At 41.5% G+C, this 22,024-nt stretch overlaps 1 protein-coding gene across 5 annotated transcripts in view; it reads left to right on the top strand.

Moving 5' to 3' along the window:
* The window catches only part of DENND2A (DENN domain containing 2A), a 153,010-nt gene that overhangs the window by 77,339 nt on the left and 53,647 nt on the right, over positions 1–22,024 (top strand). For all 5 annotated transcript variants that reach the window (XM_077147700.1, XM_077147711.1, XM_077147673.1 and 2 more), the window contains 4 exons: positions 4,559–4,686; positions 6,347–6,468; positions 16,522–16,722; positions 21,233–21,326. In XM_077147700.1, the coding sequence (XP_077003815.1) occupies positions 4,559–4,686; positions 6,347–6,468; positions 16,522–16,722; positions 21,233–21,326 (545 nt within the window). The remainder of the gene's footprint in view (positions 1–4,558; positions 4,687–6,346; positions 6,469–16,521; positions 16,723–21,232; positions 21,327–22,024) is intronic.

Below are 22,024 nucleotides of genomic sequence, written 5' to 3'. Positions count from 1 at the left end.
ACACTTTACTCCATACCTCTCTCTTCTGTCTTTTCGTATCTGACTCTAGTGCTCCCTTTAGTATTTCTTGCAGAACTGGTCTCTTGGTCACAAATTCTCTCAGTGACTTTTTGTCTATAAATGTTTTAATTTCTCCTTCATTTTTGAAGGACAATTTTGCTGGATATAGAAGTCTTGGTTGGCAGTTTTTCTCTTTTAGTAATTTAAATATATCATCCCACTGTCTTCTAGCTTCCATGGTTTCTGCTGAGAAATCTACACATAGTCTTATTGGGTTTCCCTTGTATGTGACAGATTGTTTTTCTCTTGCTGCTTTCAAGATCCTCTCTTTCTCTTTGACCTCTGACATTCTAACTAGTAAGTGCCTTGGAGAACGCCTTTTTGGGTCTATTCTCTTTGGGGTGCGCTGCACTTCTTGGATCTGTAAATTTAGGTCTTTCATAAGAGTTGGGAAATTTTCAGTGATAATTTCTTCCATTAGTTTTTCTCCTCCTTTTCCCTTCTCTTCTCCTTCTGGGACACCTACAACACGTATATTTGTGCGCTTCATATTGTCATTCAGTTCCCTGATTCCCTGCTCAAGTTTTTCCATTCTTTTCCCGATGGTATCTGTTTCTTTTTGGAATTCAGATGTTCCATCCTCCAGTTCACTAATTGTAGCTTCTGTCTCTTTAGATCTACCATTGTAGGTATCCATTGTTTTTTCCATTTTTTCTTCTTTGTCCTTCACTCCCATAAGTTCTGTGATTTGTTTTTTCAGATTTTCTATTTCTTCTTTTTGTTCAGCCCATGTCTTCTTCATGTCCTCCCTCAATTTGTTGATTTGGTTTTTGAAGAGTTTTTCCATTTCTGTTCGTATATTCAGCATTAGTTGTCTCAGCTCCTGTATCTCATTTGAACTATTGGTTTGTTCCTTTGACTGGGCCATATCTTCAATTTTCCGAGTGTCATCCATTATTTTCTGCTGGTGTCTGGGCATTTGATCAGATTTCCCTGGGTGTGGGACCCGGCTGGTTGAAAGGTTTTTCTGTGAAATCTCTGGGCTCTGTTTTTCCTCTCCTGCCCAGTAGGTGGCGCTCGTGGCGCTCGTCTGTCGGCGGGTCCCACCAGCAAAAGATGCTGCGGCTCCTTTAACTTGCCAATCCGAATCTCGCGGTCGGCCCGGGAAACGGCGCATGGAGGGGGGTCGCCGGCCGCCACGGTTGGGGGAGTGCCAGTCCAAATTGCCCAGCTGGCCCGAGACGCCAAGTGTGGTGGGAGGGCCCCGCTATCCAATGTTCCCAGTCAGACCGGGGAGCCACGTGCGTGGAGGGGACCCCAGTCGCCAGCCGCCCCGGCCGGGAAAACGCGTGCCCCTCGGGTATCTCACCGCAGCGGATTCTCCCTGCCCGTTCAGCCATTCCAGAATGGGGTACGCTGTCTTTTTGGTCTCTGTCGTGGCTCCGGGAGCTGTTTCGTATTGTTTCTGTTTCTTTAGTTGCTGTTCTGGAGGAGGAACTAAGACCCGCGTGTCTTACTAAGCCGCCATCTTCTCCGGAAGTTACCCTAAGCATTTTTAAACGATTTTTCAAAGGCTTTGTTTGGATGTCCACATTCTCATATTCTTCATTGGTACTTCCTGTGTTTTTATCATCTTCCTTCGGATGGGCCATCATTTCCTGTTTCTTTGTCTTTTACCCTTTTATTGTACACTGTACATTTTAATATTTTAAAAAGTTAGCTCTGGAATATACTCCCTGGAATGTCTATTTCCTATTTTTGTAACCAGCTGATGGTAAGACAGAGATTTTCTTGAGCCTCAACCCTCCTATCAGAAATGTCTGCCAATATAAATGCAGTGTGCAGGGTTTTCCCTGTCTTGTCTCGTCCTGGGCTTTTGCTTGTTAGTTGCTCTGGAGTTCCCCTGTTTACAGGAGATTGGTTGTTCCCTGTTTCCCAGGGGACAAACCTCCCTCTCCTGGGTATCTGAAGCCCACAAGCCTTTGTCTCCAACTGTCCACCTCTATAGAATTTTACACTTCTTTTTTTTTTTTGGTCTCATGCAGCTTGTGCCTGGAGGGCAAATTCTGGGAGGAGGGTCACCCCAGAGAGAACTTTTCCAATTGAACCTTTCTAGCCAAAACAGGGCCAGGGATCCATGAAGAGTGCTCAGACCAGCTCCAAAGTACCCTGCAGAGGGGTCAAATAGGGTGCCAAAAACTTCTCCAGTGTCTCCCTGAAGTTGAGCATTTCTGGCCTGCTTCAGCTGACTTCCCCCACACTCCTGAGGGAACCCTGCATGTTTAAATCTCCATCCCTCTCTGGGGAAGGCTAAAACAATTGCTGCCACCACCTTGGTCAAGGCCGGTTTTAAACAATAGCTGCTGCTGCCTCAGGCTTGGGTGCCTTGAAACAATAGCTGCCCTCAGAGTCTGGATCTAGCAATCCAAATTCGCTAATCAGAAGCTATAATCATTTGTGATCAGTTATGCATACCCCTAGGGAAGAGAGTTTTGATGTTCCTTGCTGTTAGCAGCAGTTAGACTGTGTCTGAACCTGGCAGTGGCCCGCTGCCAGAGTAGGGGATCGACACCGGTAGCCAGGGCAGAAAGGCCTCTTCCTCTCAACTCTTCCCTGGATGCTGTACCATGTGCCTCTGGCCTCTGGAATTTCAAAATAGTTGCTTCAGACAGTTCCTGCCTGTTTAATAGTTGTTTTGGTGGTAGGACTGAGTCTTTGAGCTCCCTACTCTGCCATATCACAAGTCATTGTGATAAGCAGTTTACAAACATTGTCTTTCCTACTTTTCATACAATCCTGTGAGATAGCTATTACTTTACATATCACAACGCTGCATTTCTAAGTGGCTCTTTGTTAAACAGCTTGTGAGTGACAGTCCAGGTGTCTTTGATCCTGGAGTCTTTGATCCAGTCTTATCTGCTGGCCCACCAGAAGGGCACTTGCCTCAGGGCTGGAGGTCGGTCAGGAGTGTGTATATAGAAACAAAGACACCCTGCACTTCTAGGTAGCCAGCCACAGTCATATCGCCCCCACCGTGTGCAGAACGCTGTGCTGGACATGTGGGAACAAAAGAAAGAAGACTAAAATGGCTGAGTCACCGAGGGGTTGTCAGCATCTGGAGCCCATGTGGGAAGCATTGAGGGGCCTGGGCTAAGCCAGCGCCAGCTGGGGGGATGTGTCCCGGGTGCTGTGGGAGCTGCGTGCTCGCCCAGATTCCATTCAAGGGAGGGCCACGTTTGTTCAGAACAATTCCTGACTAATCCGCTCGGGGTAGAAGGTGAGCCTCCGGAGCCTGAGTGGAAAAGTTGTGTGTTGCTTCAGAGGAGGACAGGGAGAGAGAGAAGAAAAAGGGAGGTGAGTGAACCTGTGAGATAGCTGATGTATTGCATGTTTCGCAGCATAACCCACGTCATGACCTCCCAAATTTCCAGTAAGTTGTACAAATCATAGAAACTTAAGGGGAGTGTATATATGTATTTTTTTTACATGTGATGGTTGGAGAGGGGGCTGGACTTCACCTTAAAATTGACACCAGCAGGACAGGAGCGGTCCTTGTGGATGTAGAGGTAGGGAAAGACAGCCATAGAACGTGCCAGGTCATGGACTGAGACCCAGATCTCCTCAAGGGGTAGGAGAGTGGGAAGGTCTCAGCTGGCCTCAGAGCTCATAACCACTTGGGTGAAGAGAAAAGGGGAGGTGCCCAGACCTCTGGTCTGCTCTGTGTTTGCTGTCACCACTCCTTTCTGATTTTTTTTGCATGTTGTAGAAAATTTGAAAAGTAAAAGCGAGAAGTCACCCATCATCCCTCAGTCCACAGATAGCAGTTGTGTGTTTCATTTCCTTCTCTTGTTTTTATTTTCTACCATGTTTTTTATTTGTTTACAAAGTTGAGATTGCATTTTTTATATATATGTAATTTAATATTTTCTTAACATAATAGCATAAACATTCTCACAAGTAAATGCCACATCTCTTATTCAAGGATTTTGCCACCTTCTTATAAAAGACAAAGTTGATTTCTGTATATCTTAGCTTTCCAGAGCTGCTGTCACAAATACCACAAACTGGCTTTGGCTTAACAGCTGGAATTTATTGACTCATGGTTTTGAGGCTAGGAGTCCAAAATCAAGATATGGGCAAAGTTTGCTTTCTCCCGGAGTCAGTGTGGTTCTGGTGCCGGCCGGCCTATGGGGTTTCTTGGCTTGTTTGTTAAATTCCCAACATGTAGCAATGGCCTTTCCTTTCTGGCTTCTGTGACTTGTGGGTTCTCTTTATAAGGCCTTTGCTAATACAATTAAGACCCACCCTGATTCAGCTGGGCCACCCCTTAACTGAAAACAAACATCTTCAAGGGATCCTATGTACAGTGGGGCCACACCCACAGGATGTAGATTAAGAACATGTTGCAATTGGGGCACATCATTCGGTCCCACACCATAGTAGACATTTTTTTTCGGGGGGGGGGGGGAAGCGTCTTTTTTTTTTTTTTTTATTCCCTGAACCACCTGATTTTATTGAATTTCTTGATTTTTTTTTTCTCACATCTTGCACACCGCAGAAAGTCATATGAATTTGAAGACTTACTGCGGTCTTCTTCCGAGAACGGCAGGGTGGACTGGTACGCACAGACTAAGTTGGGGCTGACACGCACTTTATCGGAAGAGAACGTCTATGAAGACATTCTAGGTGAGAGGCCGGAACATCTGTGTGCAGGCATGGGTGCGAGTCTGTGAGAAAGGGAAGAGAGGAGTTGGGGCTGGTTGCTTAAAATGAAAAGAAATACAAACATAAAAAAAAACATTTGAAGACATACATACATATACTCGAATGAGAGAGTGGTAGGGAGAGTTGAAGAGTGAGTTTTACGGGCTACGTAATTGCCAAGGACGCAGAGTCGTATTTGGGAAATACCCAAGACTAGAGTCTCAGGGTCCAATCTTGACTCTGCTGTTCATTCCTATGTGACGTTGATCCAGGAACTTAACCTCTCTGAGCCTCAGTTTTTCTCGCCTGTATAACAAGGACGATGACAGCTACCTTGCAGGCTTGTTTAAGGACTGGAGAGAATGGTATGTTAACTACCTGGCTCATAACCGATATTCAATAAATTATAGGGATTACTGAATGAAAGGAAGTACTGAAGATCAGCTTACTCTCTCAGAATCTGTGGAAGTCTGGCACTAACGGCATCAAAACTCAGACTACTATTAGAAAAGAACTTTAGCCTAGTTCTGGTAAATTCTTGCAGATTCTGCAGTGGGCCTCAGATTAACAGGGTTTTCCTACATTAAAGTTGATGAGTTAATCTTCAGGGAAGATCATAATTTCAGTGAGGCATGAATTCACTGATTGTGCTTATGATGGGTTACAGGAAAAGAGACCAGCTGGTAAGAGAGAAACCCACGTGTGTGCACACGGGAGGGACAGGTAGATGTTTACACACATATATTTGTGCATGCAGTCATTAAGTGCCAGAAGACATGTTATGGTAGAGGAGATAAACAGCTTAAAGAAGGATATATTAGTTGGGCTGTTTAAATTGTACCATAGACTATTTGAATTATAGGGTCCAGGCTGATGGGAATGGGTTCCTGTCTGAGCCATAAGCCTTCCAAATCCAGTCCAGATCTGGACTTCTCTTAACAAGGTATACCAGATAGGGTGCGTTCAGAAAAATCAGCTCTCACAGGCTGAAACAAGAAAGGGAATTTGTTGGCTCATGTGACTGGCTTTTTATTCTCTGTTTCTTATCGCTCACTGTTAGCTCCATTCTCAGTAGGCACCCACTTTCTTCCCCCTTGGTCCCCAAGAGGGCTGCCCCTATCTCCCTGGAATCCATACTTTGTCATTCATTCGAGTTTTGTTTTGTTTTGTTTTCATGGGCAGGCACTAGGAATCAAACCCAGATCTCCAGCATGGCAGGCGACAACTGCACCACTGAGCCACCATGGCCCACCCTACTTTGTCATTCATACTCAGTGGGGAAGCAAAGCCTGTGTCCCACAAGTCCCAGCAAAAATCCTGAGTTTCACTGGGATTGGCCAAGGGTATATTTCTCATGTGCACCCTCGAAGCCATGCAGTGATAGCTTAGACCCTTCCCTGAACTGATCACCGAGGAGGGGGGTCAGGATACACAGATCAACTAAAGCCCTGAAGCTGGGAGTGGCATTAATTTCATATGCTAAGGATGAAAATCACCCAAGAGAAAGGGTGAATGGATCACAAAACAACAGACATCCCACAAGGGCCAATGCAGAAAAGGCTGAGATGCTGGGTAGGGATCCCGAAAGGAAACATTCCTCAATGTTTCCAGGTTCCTGACCCGTTTGTTGCCTTGACCACAGACCCACCCATGAAGGAAAACCCTTATGAGGACATCGAGTTGCACGGTCGCTGCCTGGGGAAGAAGTGCGTCCTGAACTTTCCTGCTTCTCCCACCTCTTCCATTCCTGACACGCCCATCAAGGTATGAGCCCACAGGGAAGGGAAGTGGGGGAAGGGTCCCCAGACAATGGGCTTGAGCAGCCTGGAGTTCTGGGTTGCACTGGGATTCTAGGCCACCCACAGTGCTAGGCTCCTGAGTTTTTGCTTCAGCTGCCTGACTGGTGTTCCCTACTTCTGGTTTTCCTGGAATCAGCAAATCTTCCTAAAATACCATTTCCACCTCCCCAAACTGCTAAACAAATAATAATGGTACATCCATACATTGTATATTATATAGCTATTAAGAACAATGTACTGACATAGAACAAATACTCATATATGAACCTGAAAGTATGCTACCATTTGTGTGTATTTAAATAAAAGAATATAAACATACATATATGTATATATATCACACACACACACACACACACACACACACACATATATATATATATATACATATTTGTATATGTACAAAAACATCTCAGTAATGATACCTAAAATGAGTATGTGGATGACTGTGTTGAAGGGAGCTGAGTAGCCCAGAGGTCAGGCTAGGAGGCTGACTTACTTTTTACAGAATATGCTTTTGAACCTCTTGGAGTTTTGTACCTTGTGCATATATATACATATAACATAACTGTATTTGTGCACACAATTATAATTTTGACCCATTGCCTACAGAATTGAGTTAATATTCCTTACCTTGGCATTAAAAGTCCTTCATAACAGATCTGGCTATCCATTACTATCTAGTCTCCTACACTTCCTACATACAAAACCCCCTCCCAGCCAGAGTCTTCTGACTGCTGTTCTGATATTATATGTCCAAGTTTGACAGACTTTTTTTGTAAAGGGCTGGATAATAAATATTTTAGGTTTGTGAGCCATACAACTCTGTTGTAACTACTCAGTGCTGTCAACAGCTATAATCAATATGTAACAAAAGTACATGACTGTGTTTATTCCTGGACCCTGAAGTTTGAATTCTAGGTAATTTTCATGTGTCATGAAATAATTTATTTTTTCAACCATTTAAAACTGTGAAAACTATTCTTACTTGCCACCTGTTCAGAAACAGTTGGTGAGTTGAATGTGGTCTACATGCTGAAATTTGCCGGTCTCTGTGCTAGGTCATCTCTACCTCTTCCCATCCTTTAAGGTCAAGCTCAGTCAAGCCTCCCTCAGGCTCTGAGATTTCTTCCCCTCCCATTTCTTGTTCATTCTCAGTAGGCTAAATTATTCATTTGACACCAAATTATATACCACCTTATGAGAGCTCTTGCGTAGATTGTTCAAAATAAGACTTAAGTCATATATTTTAAAAACATCTCCCCAACCAGAATATAAATTCCTCAAGAAATTTATGTTACATATTTTTTTTTTTGTCTCCCATAAGGCCTGGCAATAGTTGTTATACAACATTTAGTCATTGAAGAAATTAAATAAATGAAGGGCAGAGCCATCCTGCAAGTGTCAGTTTAAATCATTGCATTGATCTCTTTCCAAACTAAGAAAAGAAGTCATCTTCCTCTTAGGGTTCCATGGGTCAGCATATGCTGGCAGATAGGGTGTCGGCTCACGAGGCTTACCTTTTGTGCTCGATGTTCACAAAGGGAATCTTTCTGCTACCCATTTTCCTGAAAAGAGGTGAAGGTATAACTTATGAAGGGTGTATCTTACAAACCTAAACCGACTGCTACAATTTTGCTGTTTTTCTCAAATGAAAAAGAGTATTATCTATATGAATAATCATGACAACCAATAATTAGCAAATAGCTTCGACTTGCCTTTGAAATGTGTTTTTGTTTTCATTGGAATATGGATGTCTTCAACATTTAGGAAATCCTTCATGTCCCATAGCAGGTCCATTCCGTAAAAGCCTGACTTGGAAGAAGAAAGCTGTTGCACTTGACCTGCCTCCCTTTATGTCCTAACTGGCTTCCCACTTCATGCAGAGAGGGAACTGCACCTCTCAGGAACAGCAAAAGCCATCTGCTCAGAGCAGCTCTGCATTCAGAGAAGGCTACTCCCTAACAGCAAATTAAAGGCTTAAAATCCCTTTTCTTCCTGTTCCCGTGGAGCTACGAAAAATCAAGGACTTCTGTCACCAAAACAGTTAAACACATTAGGTAATAGTGTCAACAAGAACTTGACATCCTGATGCAGCTATCCTGAAAAAAGGTAATCCAGTTACCTTAACGAACATGTCTGATTGCCACTGATATTTACAGGCTACGTTGGGCCTTTGCAGGTCATCAACAGGACTTGGTGTCCACACCCACTACTCCATTCTCCCACGTCTGAGTGTCTGGTTTGTTCCCCTGTTCTGGGAGACAGCTGCAGACCTCTCCACTTCCTCCATTTAGTTCATCAAATATTCCTTGATTATCTGCTCCATCTGGGCTGCATCTGGGGCCTTAGAACTGGCTGAAGCAATTCCTCTATGTCTACCTCTTCTCTGGTGCCTCTGCCAGCCGTAGAAAGGTCCAATGACATCTTATAGGACTTTTCATGCCTAGTCCCAGTAGAGAGGGAAGGCTTATTTGGTCAGACTCTCCACAGAAAGGAGCAGCTGTGCAGCTGGGGCAGAAGCAAATACTTATTAACACAAAATGTAGGCTCCCAAAAAAGGATCATTTTCTTTTCCAGCTCCGTCACCCCACGATCTCTATAGCTAGTACAGCAGTGTGAACATGGTAGTAACTAATTTTTATAATAAAGGAAATCTAGGCTAATATGAAATATTATTGTTGACTGTATTGACTCCTAAAGGAAAGAATGTATGACCATTAGCATTCTCTGGTTGCTTATATAGCCCAGCCACACTGTCTCACAGCAACACATCATATGTCACTTAGCTGTACCTACAGAAAGACAGTATGTGGTTAAATGTGCAGGTTCCAGAGGCTAACTGCCTGCATTCAAAACTAGCCTGTGCCACTTGCCAGTTGCATGGCATTGAGCAGTTTACCTAAGCAGTGTGCATCAGAGGTGCGCAGGTGGTTCAGTGGAAGAATGCTCCCCTCCCATGCAGGAGATCCAGGTTCGATTCCCAGCCCATGTGCCCACCCCCGCCAACCAAAGAAAGCAAACAAACCAACAAAAATGCTAAGTAAATCAATTTATTCACTGATAAAATGGGAATAATAATAGTTTATTCCTCTTAGGATGTCTTATGACAGGTAAACAAATTAATACCTACAAAGCACTTAAACTTGTGTCTGTAGTTGCTAAATAAATAGCACTACACTTTTAAGTATGTGGTCTATGTCGAAAGACCTTCCTCTTTTTTTTTTCTTTACTACTTTATCTTTATTAAATACATTTCAAAAAGGTATTTAATACCTTTTTTTGTGAAAATAGAAGATACTTGTAAAAAATTTTAAATATTGAAAACTGTTCTGAAAACATAAAACACATCCATAATTGGTAGTTTTTTTTCTTTTTACCTACCTGTATTTTCTGATTTCTCTACAGTAGATTGGTATTATATGTGTGTGTGTGTCCTTTAAAGGTCTTTAAAAATTATATATACTCCCAACACCTAATGGTAACCATTGTTAACACTTTGGCTTATTTCCTTACAGACTTTTCCTTCTTACATTGTTTGTATGTGTGTACATTTACAAAACAGGTTTGGGGTCATTCTATATATTCTGTTTTGTCTTTTATATTTATCATGAGCATTTCCCCATGTCAACTTCTTTTTAAAAAAATTTTTATTGCCTTCATGGTTTGTCTATCCTCTTAATGTACTATAATTCATTAATAAAGTCCTAACTGTTAGACTTTGCGTGTATTCCTTTCTGTGTATTTCTGTGTATGTATATGTGTGTGTATTTATTTGACTGTTTTCATGTAAATGTGTTTGTCGGTGTATATGATCACATGTGTATGTTCGTGTGAGTGACAGCTGAGTGCTTCTTAGGAAATGGTCTCTAAGAGAACAAAAATGAGGTTGAGATAGGTAAGGAGATGATTTTTTTTTTAAGAACCCCTTTAGTCTTCTGCTGTCAGTGTCCCCTGAGGCAGTAAAGACAATAAGAGACAGAAGGAGGTAAGCCGCCTTTCACACAAGAAGGGTGAGTGAATGCAGCTTGGGTCCAGGTTAGCTCGCTTTTCAGAACGCGTTGTTTCCTTGCTGCAGACCCCTGTCCACTAAGATCTCCCTGCCTGGACCCCATTGTACTCAATTTCCTGAAATAATTCAAGAGGCTTCAGCTGGGCAGTCAAACTTTTAAACCAAATTTGTCCTTGTCTGCTTTTACCTGCTTTTACTGCAGATCTTCTGTTGTGCCGATTGTGTCCACCATCCCTAAGATTAGGAAGGCTCTGTGTGCTTCGGAAACAGAGCTGAGCCCCTAAGGATAAACACACAATGAGATTGGGTGTGTTATCACCAGGACAATATTTGTGCCAGTGTGCGGCTCTCCCATCAAATGCTGTAATCTTCTCAGGACCTCCCGGCATTTTCTTGTTGATCACTCTGACACGATCATTCTTAGGGTCCCATAGTGATTTCCCTTTTATACTGCAGTTCAGGGATTGGCATGGTATGGCCGGAAGGCCAGCTGCCTGGCTTTGTAATACAGTTTTATTAGAACACAGCCAGAGTCATTCATTTATGTATTGTCTATGGCTACTTTTGCCCCATATTGGCAGAATTCAGTAGTTGCAATAGAGACCATATGGCCCTCAAAGCCTAAAATATTTACCATCTGGTCCTTTAAGAAAATGTTTACCAGCCCCTGCTAAATCCAAGATTCATATGCTGGTTTTCAAATACTTTCGACAATCACATCTTCATTGTTGTATCATCTCTTCCGGTGCTTCTCACTACCCTCAGTCTAAGCCATAAAGACAAGACTCACTTTGGTCTAATTTGCTCACCCTTACTGTGAAGCCTATTTATATTTACAAATTGTGTGATTTTTTATAACATCCTCCCCTACAGCCTACTAAATCTTCTATTTTTATCGGTTGAGTAGCTACCAAAATTTTGCCTCCTCCTGAAAGCTCACTGGACATTTGGTGGCTTATCCTGGGTGTGTGGGATACCCCAGGGTCCCTTCCTCCAGCGGTGTGACTGCAGGGAAATGCGGCCCCCACACAGCTGCCACCGGACCTCTTGACATCCTTTACGAGGCTATTTGCTGTTTTGGTTCCTTCTCTGTCTTCTTTCTTTTTTTAGGCTTTTTCTCAGGTCAAATCTCCCTTGAAGAAATACTTTCACAATCTAAATCTCCAACAACAAAAAAAAATAGATTCCTGCTGTGCTAGTTTGCAAGCTGCTGGAATGTAATATATGAGAACTGGAACAGCTTTTTAAAAGGGGGAATTTTACAAGTTGTAGGTTTACAGCCCTAAGGCCAGGAAAATGTCCAGACTAAGGCATCCAAGGAAACATAACCTTAACTCAAGGAAGGCTGATGGGTCAGGAACACCTCTGTCAGCTAGGTAGTCATTTGGCTGGCATCTGTTGGTTCCTTGATCCTTGGTTCCATTGCTCTTGGCCCCTTGCCTTCCCTTGGCTCTCTCCAGATTTTGACTTGCTTAACATCTCATGATGACATCTGCTGGGCCCCAAACATCTGTGTCTGTTCTCCGACTGTGGGCATCTGTGCCAGCTCTGCTCTGAAGCTCTATCAGCTCTCTCTCTATAGGCTCTGTCATTTCTATAGGCTCTCTCCAAAATGTTTCCTCTTTTAAAGGATTCCAGTGAAGTAATCAAGACCCACCTGGAAGGGGTGGCGTCACATCTCCATCTCATCAAAAGGCCACTCCCACAACTGGGCTTGTCACATCTCCACAGAGATAATCGAAAGTTTCCAACCTACAGTGCTGAATCAGGATTAAAAGAAATGGCTGCTCTAACAAGATTGGATCAGGATTAAAACATGGTTTTTCTCGGGTACATAATACTTTCATTGTCACACCTGCTTTTGCCAACAATTTGATATGAGATTCCAATGCAGTGGAATAATTGGGGCCATTTCTTTGGACTTCATTTCATATGGCCTTTAAGAAGGTTTGCCAGTATTCCTTCTTTTGGAGCAGGTTTGATTATTGAGATGCCTCTAGTATCCAAACCATGCAGGCCTCTTCTTCTACTCAGGTGTTTCATTGCTATGTAATTTATTCCTCCATGTAGACCCATAATAAAATATTGGATACTTAAGTCTAGCCATCTTTATTCCTAAAATCTTTTAAAAAGAAAAAGTCTTAAAGTTATCATTGTTACATACTGCTTGGTACTAAACAAGAATGGAGAAATCAATGGAACAAAATGGACCTATTCTATAAGGGTTTAATATGCAATAAATGTAGCTTTGTTTATTGATAGAGGACAGGCTTGTTCATGAAATGGAATAGAGATAAGTTAGTAGTTAGGGAAAAAATTGATTTAGGCTAATGTACAATGAAATAAATTACTGATGGATTAATGAATAAAATGCATTCAAAGCAAACCAAGAAAATCCAGAAGAAAATAGTATTAAATATTTGTGATAGGTTTAGGTGTCAACTTGGCCAGGTGATGATACCCCATTGTTCTGTTGCTGTGGACTTAAATCATCAGCATGTGAAATTCATCTGTGACCGATTACATCTGCAGTCAGCTGAGGAGTGCCTTCCACAATGAGTGACTTTTGATTTAATTAGATGGAGGCTTAAAAGAGAGAGGTCAGGGGCAGCCGTGGTGGCTCAGCAGGTAGAGTTCTCTCCTGCCATGTTGGCAACCAGGTTCAATTCCCAGTACCTGCCCGTGTAAAAAAAGAATGAGAAAAGAGAGGGGTCAGAAGAAAGCTCAACAGCTCAGGATACCTCATCTTGGCACTCATAGCTCAGACCCAGACATTTGGAGGTGCAGAAAGGAATCACCCCAAGTAAAGCCATTTGAACCCAGAAGCCAGGAGAGAAGGCCAAGAGAAGTTGCCATGTGTCCTCCCCTTTGACAAAGAAGCTCAGATGAATGCTAGCTGCCTTTCTTCTGAAGAACTAGAAATTTGTAACTAAACAAATCCCCTTATTAAAAGCCAGTCCATCTCTGGTATATTGCATTCTGGCAGCTTTAGCAAACTAAAATAATATTTATTAAATCTCTGAAAGGAGATATAATTTTTTTTTTAGGAGATAGATTTTTTAGACAAAGAAATAAGACAAATCAATCATGAAGGACTAGATCGAAAGACTTCAATATATAAAAATTATGTGAAAAATTCCTTACAACCAAAATAAAAATACAAACAAACTACACTGCAAAAGCAAACTTGCAACATAAATGCCAAATAGTTGTATCTGTTCTACACAGAGAGTTCATCCAAAGTAGTAAGAAAAAGCACTGACCCTCAGAAGACAAATAGGCAAGGAACATAATATGTTAAAGACAAATGCAATTGGCATCTTAAGTGTTTTAAGAGGAAGCTAGATAAATACATTGAATACCTACTGTTTATCAGGCACTCTGCTAGGTAACTTTATCTTATTTAATCTTGTTAATTAAGAAAATAAGAGACTTTGCAGCTATATCTATAATATCATAAAACATGGGTCCTGAAAGTACCCAGAACACATAGATAAAGTAACTCCTTTTATTTTATTAATATTTCTTATTTTAGCAGAGTTAATACATTCATATTGTTCCAGATTTAAGCAAGGCAAAGTGCATACAGTGAAAAGTCTCCTCTCACCTTTGTCGTATTTCTGTCCCCCAGAGCAACTACTGTTAATCAGATTCTTGTGAATCCTTCTAGAGCTATTCTATGCATATCCCAGAAAAATTGCTCCTTAAAACACACACAAACATCAACACATTATACCAACTGTTCTACACATTGCTTTTTATGATTAACAATATGTCTTGACTTTTCTGTATCAGTACTTTGGTTTTTTTCACACCTGCATAGTATTCCACTGTATGGATGTACCATATTTATATTTGACCAGTTCTTTAATGATGGACATTTAGGTTGTTTCCATTATTTTGTAATTACAAACAGTGTTGCAATACATTTTGCAGAATATAACTTTCCTTGTACAATACAGCTTTTCAAAGCATGAGCATATCCATAGGGTAAATTCCTAAAGATGGAATTATTGGGTCAAAGGATATGTGCATTTGTAATTTTGTTAGATTGACCTTCATAGATTTGTAACAATTTACAATCCCACCAGCAGTGTATGAAAGAAATGAATGTTTTCCTTCAGTTTCATAACATAGTGATATCAATTTTTTTATCTTTGCTGATCTTATGTGAAAAATGCTTCTTCAATATAGTTTTCATTGTCTTTTTTTCTTATTATGAGTAAGTTGAGCATCTTTCTACATATCTAAGAACGGTAGTATTTCCTTTTCTATAAATTTTCCATTCTTATCTTTTGCTCTTTTTTTTTAGTTCTTTGTTTTTTTTTCTCATTAATTTGCAGTGTGCATTAGGAAAAGGAGCTCTTGTATGTTGTGAGTTGTAAATATTTTTTTAACAGTTCTTCAGTTGCCTTTTGACTTTAAAAAAGTTCATTTTAGAAATAAGACCCTGTGTTGGCTTGTCCAGAGTGATGGCCCGATGAATCCCACAGTGATTCGATCGGTGAGTGGAAAAGTATTTGCAAAGCTTTACAATGGTGAGAACCATTCGGGGAATGGTGAGAACGGGGAGAAATGCAACTTCCCCAAGTTGAATTCTTGATATTCTCACAAGCAGTGTGGACAACCAAATCTATAGACTGAGTCCCCAGTCTTGGGGTTTGTTCATATGAAACAACCCCACAAAGGATAAGTCAAGTCTACTTAAAATTTAGGCCTAAGAGTCACCCCCAAGAGAGCCTCTTTTGTTGCTCAGATGTGGCCTCTATCTCCAGCCAACACAACAAGCAATCTCACCACCCTCCTGCTGTCTACGCGGGATATGACTCCCAGGGGTGTGGACTTTCCTGGCAACGTGGGACAGAAATCCTAGAATGAGCTGCAACTCAGCATCAAGGGATTGAGAAAACCTTCTCGATCAAAAGGGGGAAGAGGGAAATGAGACAAAGTGTCAATGGCTGAGAGATTCCAAACAGAGTCGAGAGGTTGTCCTGGAGGTTATTCTTATGCATTAAGTAGATATCACCTTGTTATTCAAGATGTAATAGAAAGGCTGGAGGGAACTGCCTGAAAATGTAGAGCTGTGTTCCAGTAGCCATGTTTCTCGAGGATGATTGAACAATGATATAGCTGTCACAGTGTGACTGTGCGATTGTGAAAACCTTGTCTCTGATGCTCCTTTTATCTACCTTGTCAAGAAACGAATATAACATATGGAATAAAAATAAATAATAGGGGGAACAAATGTTAAAATAAATTTAGTTTGAAATGCTAGTGATAAAGTGAGGGGTAAGGGATATGGTATGTATAATCTTTTTTTGTCTGTTATTGTTTTATTTCTTTTTCTGTTGTCTTTTTATTTCTTTTCTGAATTGATGCAAATGTTCTAAGAAATGAGGAAAATGCAACTATGTGATGATATTGAGAATTACTAAATATATATGTAGAACAGAATTATATGTTAATGTTTTTGTTTGTTCTTAATTTTTTTAAGTAATAAATTAAAAAAAAATAATAAGACCCTGAGGCATAGAAGGGAAATTACTTGTGTAGAGGGCACACTAGCCAGTGGCACGGTCAAAATTAGGCTTAGGGGTGCACTGGTAATTCAGTGGTGGAATTCTTGCCTGCCATGTGATTTCCAGTCCATGTACCCCACCCCACCCCCCCAAAAAAAAAAAAAATAAAAACTAGGTTTGGGTCTTCTAACTCCAAGTACAATGTATCTTAGGTTATCAAAAAGCCTTATCTCTAAAGACAATGGATTGATCCAGGTGAGTTCCCATTTGTCTACAAAGGGAAACTAGACCCGATTTATATCCTTTATCACACCGTTTTTCTATAATTAGATGATAAATGTTTGTTGAGCACTTAGGATCATATGCGAACTCAACGCACCTTAGACCAGTTCCCCTTCACAGCCTTAAGATTTTCATCTCTGGCATGTCAACATCATTTCCCAGTTATTTACCATCATACTTTACTCTTCTTTTCTCCTTTCTCTCACAGCAGTCATTGTCTAAACCAGCATTCTTCCGGCAAAATTCAGAGAGGAGGAACCTCAAATTGCTGGATACTAGGAAGCTAAGTCGTGATGGAGCTGGGTCCCCTTCCAAAGTCAGTCCCCCTTCCACTCCTAGCAGTCCTGATGACACCTTCTTCAATCTTGGAGACCCACAAAATGGCAAGAAGAAAAGAAAGATACCCAAGGTAATTCTTTTTTTTTTCTTTTTTCCCCAGCTGATGGTTTACTTTAATTGCATTTTCATATTTTCTTTTTTTTTAATCTGTATGGTAATTGATTTTTTATTAATTTTTTAAAAAATTATAACAACAAACAACGGAAACATTCTTAACATATGATCATTCTATTCTACATATATAATCAGTAATTCACAATATCATCACATAATTGCATATTCATCATCATGATCATTTCTTAGAACATTTGCATCAATTTGGAAGAAGAAATAAAAAGACAACAGAAAAAAATTCATGCATACCATACCCCTTACCCCTCCCTTTCACTGATCACTAGCATTTCAATCTACTAAATTTATTTTAACATTTGTTCCCCCTATTATTTATTTTTATTTCATGTGTTTTACTCGTCTGTTGATACGGTAGATAAAAGGAGCATCAGACACAAGGTTTTCACAATCCACACAGTCACACTGTGAAAGCTGTATCATTATACAATCATCTTCAAAAAACATGGCTACTGGAACACAGCTCTACATTTTCAGGCAGTTCCCTCCAGCCTCTCCACTACATCTTGACTAACAAGGTGATATCTATTTAATGTATGAGAATAACCTCCAGATCTTCTCGACTCTGTCTAGAATCTCTCAGCTATTGACACTTTATTTTGTCTCATTTCACTCTTCCCCCTTTTGGTCGAGAAGTCTTTCTCAATTCCTTGATGCTGAGTCTTAGCTCATTCTAGGATTTCTGTCCCATGTTTCCAGGAGGGGCCACACCCCTGGGAGTCATGTCCCACATAGACAGGGGGAAGGCGGTGAGTTTGCTTGTTGTGTTGGCTGGAGAGAGAGGCCATTTCTGAGCAAAAAAAGAGGTTCTCTTGTGGGTGACTCTTAGGCCCAATTTTAAGTAGGCTTGACCCCAAGGTAATTCTTGCAACAAGCTTTGTGTTCTGATCTCTGGGAGGAAGATGTGGAAGAGTTTGGTCAGATATCAAATCACCAGATCCCCTACCCTTTGCTTTGCTGCAGGGGAACCATCAGGCCTGGGATATCTGGGGCTTTGTCCTAATAGTCATTATGGTCCTGTTAGCCATCCTCTTAGTCATCTCTTCCCCACCCCTGACTGCTCCTCTGGTCCCAGAAAGTGATTGGAATGCCTAGCCTCAAAAAGCCAAGGCAACAGGCAAAACTAACATGGTTAAGAGACAAGGAGTTCACAAAGAGAGCTGGCAAGGTAAGAGCTGGCCTGGCAGTCAGGAGCCAGTGTGTTCAGTTGTCTGAGGATATCCCAGGGCAGCAGGCTCAGCAAATGGCCTGCAAACCAAGAGGGACAGGCCCAGGCCTGCCACAAGGGCACCTTAGTAATAAGCCACCTTCTTCCCCAGTGCCTCAGCTTGTGGAGAGGAGCTAATGAGCCGCTTTAGGGAGCTGGTCAGGAGGGAGAGCAGAAATGGGGTTCTGATTGCTGCTAATCCACTGTATCCCTCTGGGACCTCTGTCCAGGCTACACACATCTCCTTTCCTATTTCTCCCAGTGTCCGAAAGAATTTAAAACTTTTCAAGGTCAAGAAACACAGCTCCCCTTTAAAGCTGCTAGTTGGTTTGCTTTAGCTGTGCCTAAGTGGGTTTCCCTTTCTCTCCCAATCCGGTATCATCCAGGAAGCTTCTACTTCTGAAAGGAACAAATGGTGCTATGAAGCCTAGTGAGAAGAGATCTCACTTGGGATTCATTCAAGAAATGGTTCTGCCATAGTCAAACTGCAGAATTCAGCCCTTAAGTCTTGGTGCCTGTTGAATGACTCATCTTCTGAGTCACAGGAGAGGTCATGAAAGGACTTAGTAAGTCTGAGGACAGCTTTACCTCCCTGTGTCTGGGATACATTTGCGTATTTAGGCAACACATGCCCATACATCAGCTAAGAACTTTTATCATCAGTTAAAACATTCATCAGGAACCCAGAAGGTTGGAGCTAGATGAGACTTTGGAAATACTCTGATCCCCTCATTCTTCAGATGGGGAAATTTAGCTCCCCAGAGGCCAAGTCACCAGCCCATAGGCACCCAGACAGCCAGAGACAGAAGGGGAACTTGAATATTAAAAATACATTTGAAATAAGAATTAAATACTAGGGATCAATGAAAGGGAAGGGTAAGGAGTATGGTATATATGATTTTTTTTCTGTTGTCTTTTTATTTCTTTTTCTGAATTGATGCAAATGTTCTAAGAAATGATCATGGTGATGAATATGCAACTATGTGATGATATTCTGAATTACTGATTATATATGTAGAATGAAATTATCAAAAGTTAAGAATGTTTGCATTTGTTGTTATATTTTTTTAAAAATAAAAAAAAGAATTAAAAATATTCACAGAACATGGAAAATGGTTACCAACTTGTATTTTGGTTCACTGATTTTTGTAGATAAAAGATGTTAGATCGCAGTATGTGTGTATAAAGTAATGAGTAATTTTATAAGCCACACATAACACTAATTTTGGAGCCCCTCCTTGTGGGGGATTCTGGATCCAATGCACTGCAAATGTGTGACTTTGACAGCTTTTGTCCCTGGGGACCTGGAAAAGCAAAATATGTAAATCCACATTCACCAGCTTCTCAAGAGAAAAGAGGAGAAACAAACACATAGAAACGTCAAACTTTTGGGGTCAGAAGCAAGGAAAACGTTTCCTTTGAAGCAGGTCTGCTTTCGCATATGCAGGAAGCAGCTAAGAGCAGGGCCATCTGGCAGTGGCAAAGGGGGAGGTGCCGTCTGGCAATCCATCGCCTTCTTGGAGGGACTGTGAAATGTTACACTCTAGAGTGTGCACATCCCGCTTTCACACCACATTTGCGTGTACTGTCGGGATTCATGGAGTATCTGTGACATGTGGAGTGAGCGTTCCCCTGCAGAAAGAGAGTGTGCTCAAGTGTGCACGATACTCCATGCCATCCCAGGCTAGCACTCAAGATCCACCCAAATCCTTGTTCCCTTCCCACTCAGAGCTGTTCAGACATTCTTTGGCATGGTTCCCATGAAAGGGGCCCTGCCTGGAAACTTTTTTTTTCACTGTCTTTTCCTTTTCTTGTTTTGTTTTGGGAGTATAAGTTGCTTCCCAAACCACAGTAACTGCCCCACCGCAGTATCAGTGGGGGAGCAGCTGCCACACCAGGAGCTACTGACTTTGCCTCCCTGTGTCTGGAACATGTTTGCATATTTAGACAACTCACACCCAAACATCAGCAAGGCTGGCAGCATCCTTTGGTTTTTCCTGACAGTCACGTTCCTGTCTGGCAGAAAAGCGTGATTAAAAGACTCCTGCGGAAGTCCCCTTTGGGGAATGGTGAGAAAGAGGGAAAATTCAACTTCCTCAAGTCGAATTCTTGATATTCTCACAAGCAGTGCAGACAACCAAAGCTATAGGCTGAGCCCCCAGTCTTGGGGTTTGTTCATATGAAACTTAACCCCACAAAGAATAGGTCAAGCCTACTTAAAATTAGGCCTATGAGTCACCCCCAAGAGAACCTCTTTTGTTGCTCAGATGTGGCCTCTCTCTCCAGCCAACACAGCAAGCAAACACACCACCCTCCCCCTGTCTATGTGGAACATGACTCCCAGGGGTGTAGCCCTTCCTGGCAACTTGGGACAGAAATCCTAGAATGAGCTGGAACTCAGCATCAAGGGATTGAGAAAAACCCTAGAATGACTTGAGACTCAGCATCAGGGAATTGAGAAAACCTTCTCGACCAAAAGAAGGAAGAGTAAAATGAGACAAAATAAAGTGTCAGTGGCTGAGAGATTCCAAACAGAGTTGAGAGATTATCCTGGAGGTTATTCTCATGCATTAAATAGATATCACCTTGTTAGTCAAGATGTAGTGGAGAGGCTGGAGGGAATTGCCTGAAAATGTGGAGCTGTGTTCCAGTAGCCATGTATCTTGAAGATGATTATATAATGATAAAGCTTTCACAATGTGACTGTGTGATTGTGAATCACACAAAAAAAATGCTCCTTTTATCTACTTTATCAACAGACGAGTAAAACATATGGAATAAAGATGAATAATAGGGGGAACAAATGTTAAAATAAATTTAGATCGAAATGCTGGTGATCAGTGAAGGGGAGGGGTGGGGAGTATGGTATGTATGAATTTTTTTCTGTTTTCTTTTTATTTCTTTTTCTGAATAGATGCAAATGTTCCAAGAAATGATCATGATGCTGAATATGCAACTATGTGATGATATTGTGAATTACTGATTATATATGTAGAACAGAATGATCAAAAGTTATGAATGTTTGCATTTGTTTGGTGTTTTTTGGTATTTTTTTTAAAATTTAAAAATTAATTTAAAAAAGGTTTAAAAAAAAAAGACACCTGTGGGCAAGGGGGAAATGTCTCCTTCCTTGTCCTTTCCCTGGCCTGCCATCATCTTAGAGAAGAATGGGCAACTGAGGAATCCCAGCTGCATGTAGGGAGAAGTTGCTAACACTGGCTTTTCTTCTCCTGGTGTCTGGCAGCTGGTATTGCGAATCAATGCCATTTATGAGGCCCGGAGAGGAAAGAAGCGGGTGAAGAGGCTGTCTCAGTCAACAGAGAGCAACTCAGGAAAAGGTAGAAACTTCCACCACTATCCCTCCTCCCCCAAGAATCTGAAAACAAATACTTCCTAGAGGTTGCATCCAAATGTTTCTGAATGGCTCACCAAGGCAGGAACAAGTTGGTGCTTTATAAATGTCTGTTGTTTTCAGCTCCACTGTCCCCAGGACAGTCAAAAAGGCAGGAGTCCAGCCTGAGGTGGCATATCCTCTGGCCCAGCGCCGTGTCCCCTCCACCCCATCAACTTGTGCGGTGCTACACCCTGCCCTGGCCACGAGGGCTCTCTTCCTGCTTGGCATTTAGGCACCAGTATCTTTTTTTTTCTTTATCACTATCATTTTTATGGTAGTAACATATATACAATATGTAATTTCCCATTTTAACCACTTTCAAATATGTAATTCAGTGGTATCAATCACATTCACAATGTTGTGTTCCCATCAGCCCCATCCACTACTAAATCTTTTCCATTACCCCAAACAGAAACTCTGTGCCCGTTAAGCAGTAAATCCCCATTCTCCCTTCCCCAGCCCCTGGTAATCTGTAATCTATTTTCTATCTCTATGAATCTGCATATTCTAGTTATTTCACAGAAATAAGATAATTCAGTATTTGTCCTTTTGTGTCTGGCTTATTTCAGGCAATATGTCTATTCTTGCATGTATCAGAACTTCATTCACTTTTATGGCTGAATAATATTCCCTTATGGCTGA

Source organism: Tamandua tetradactyla, chromosome 1, assembly GCF_023851605.1.
Source record: "Tamandua tetradactyla isolate mTamTet1 chromosome 1, mTamTet1.pri, whole genome shotgun sequence".
NCBI lineage: Eukaryota > Metazoa > Chordata > Mammalia > Pilosa > Myrmecophagidae > Tamandua > Tamandua tetradactyla.
Note: the sequence above shows the minus strand (reverse complement) of the source record. Positions and strands in the feature narration are given on the sequence as shown.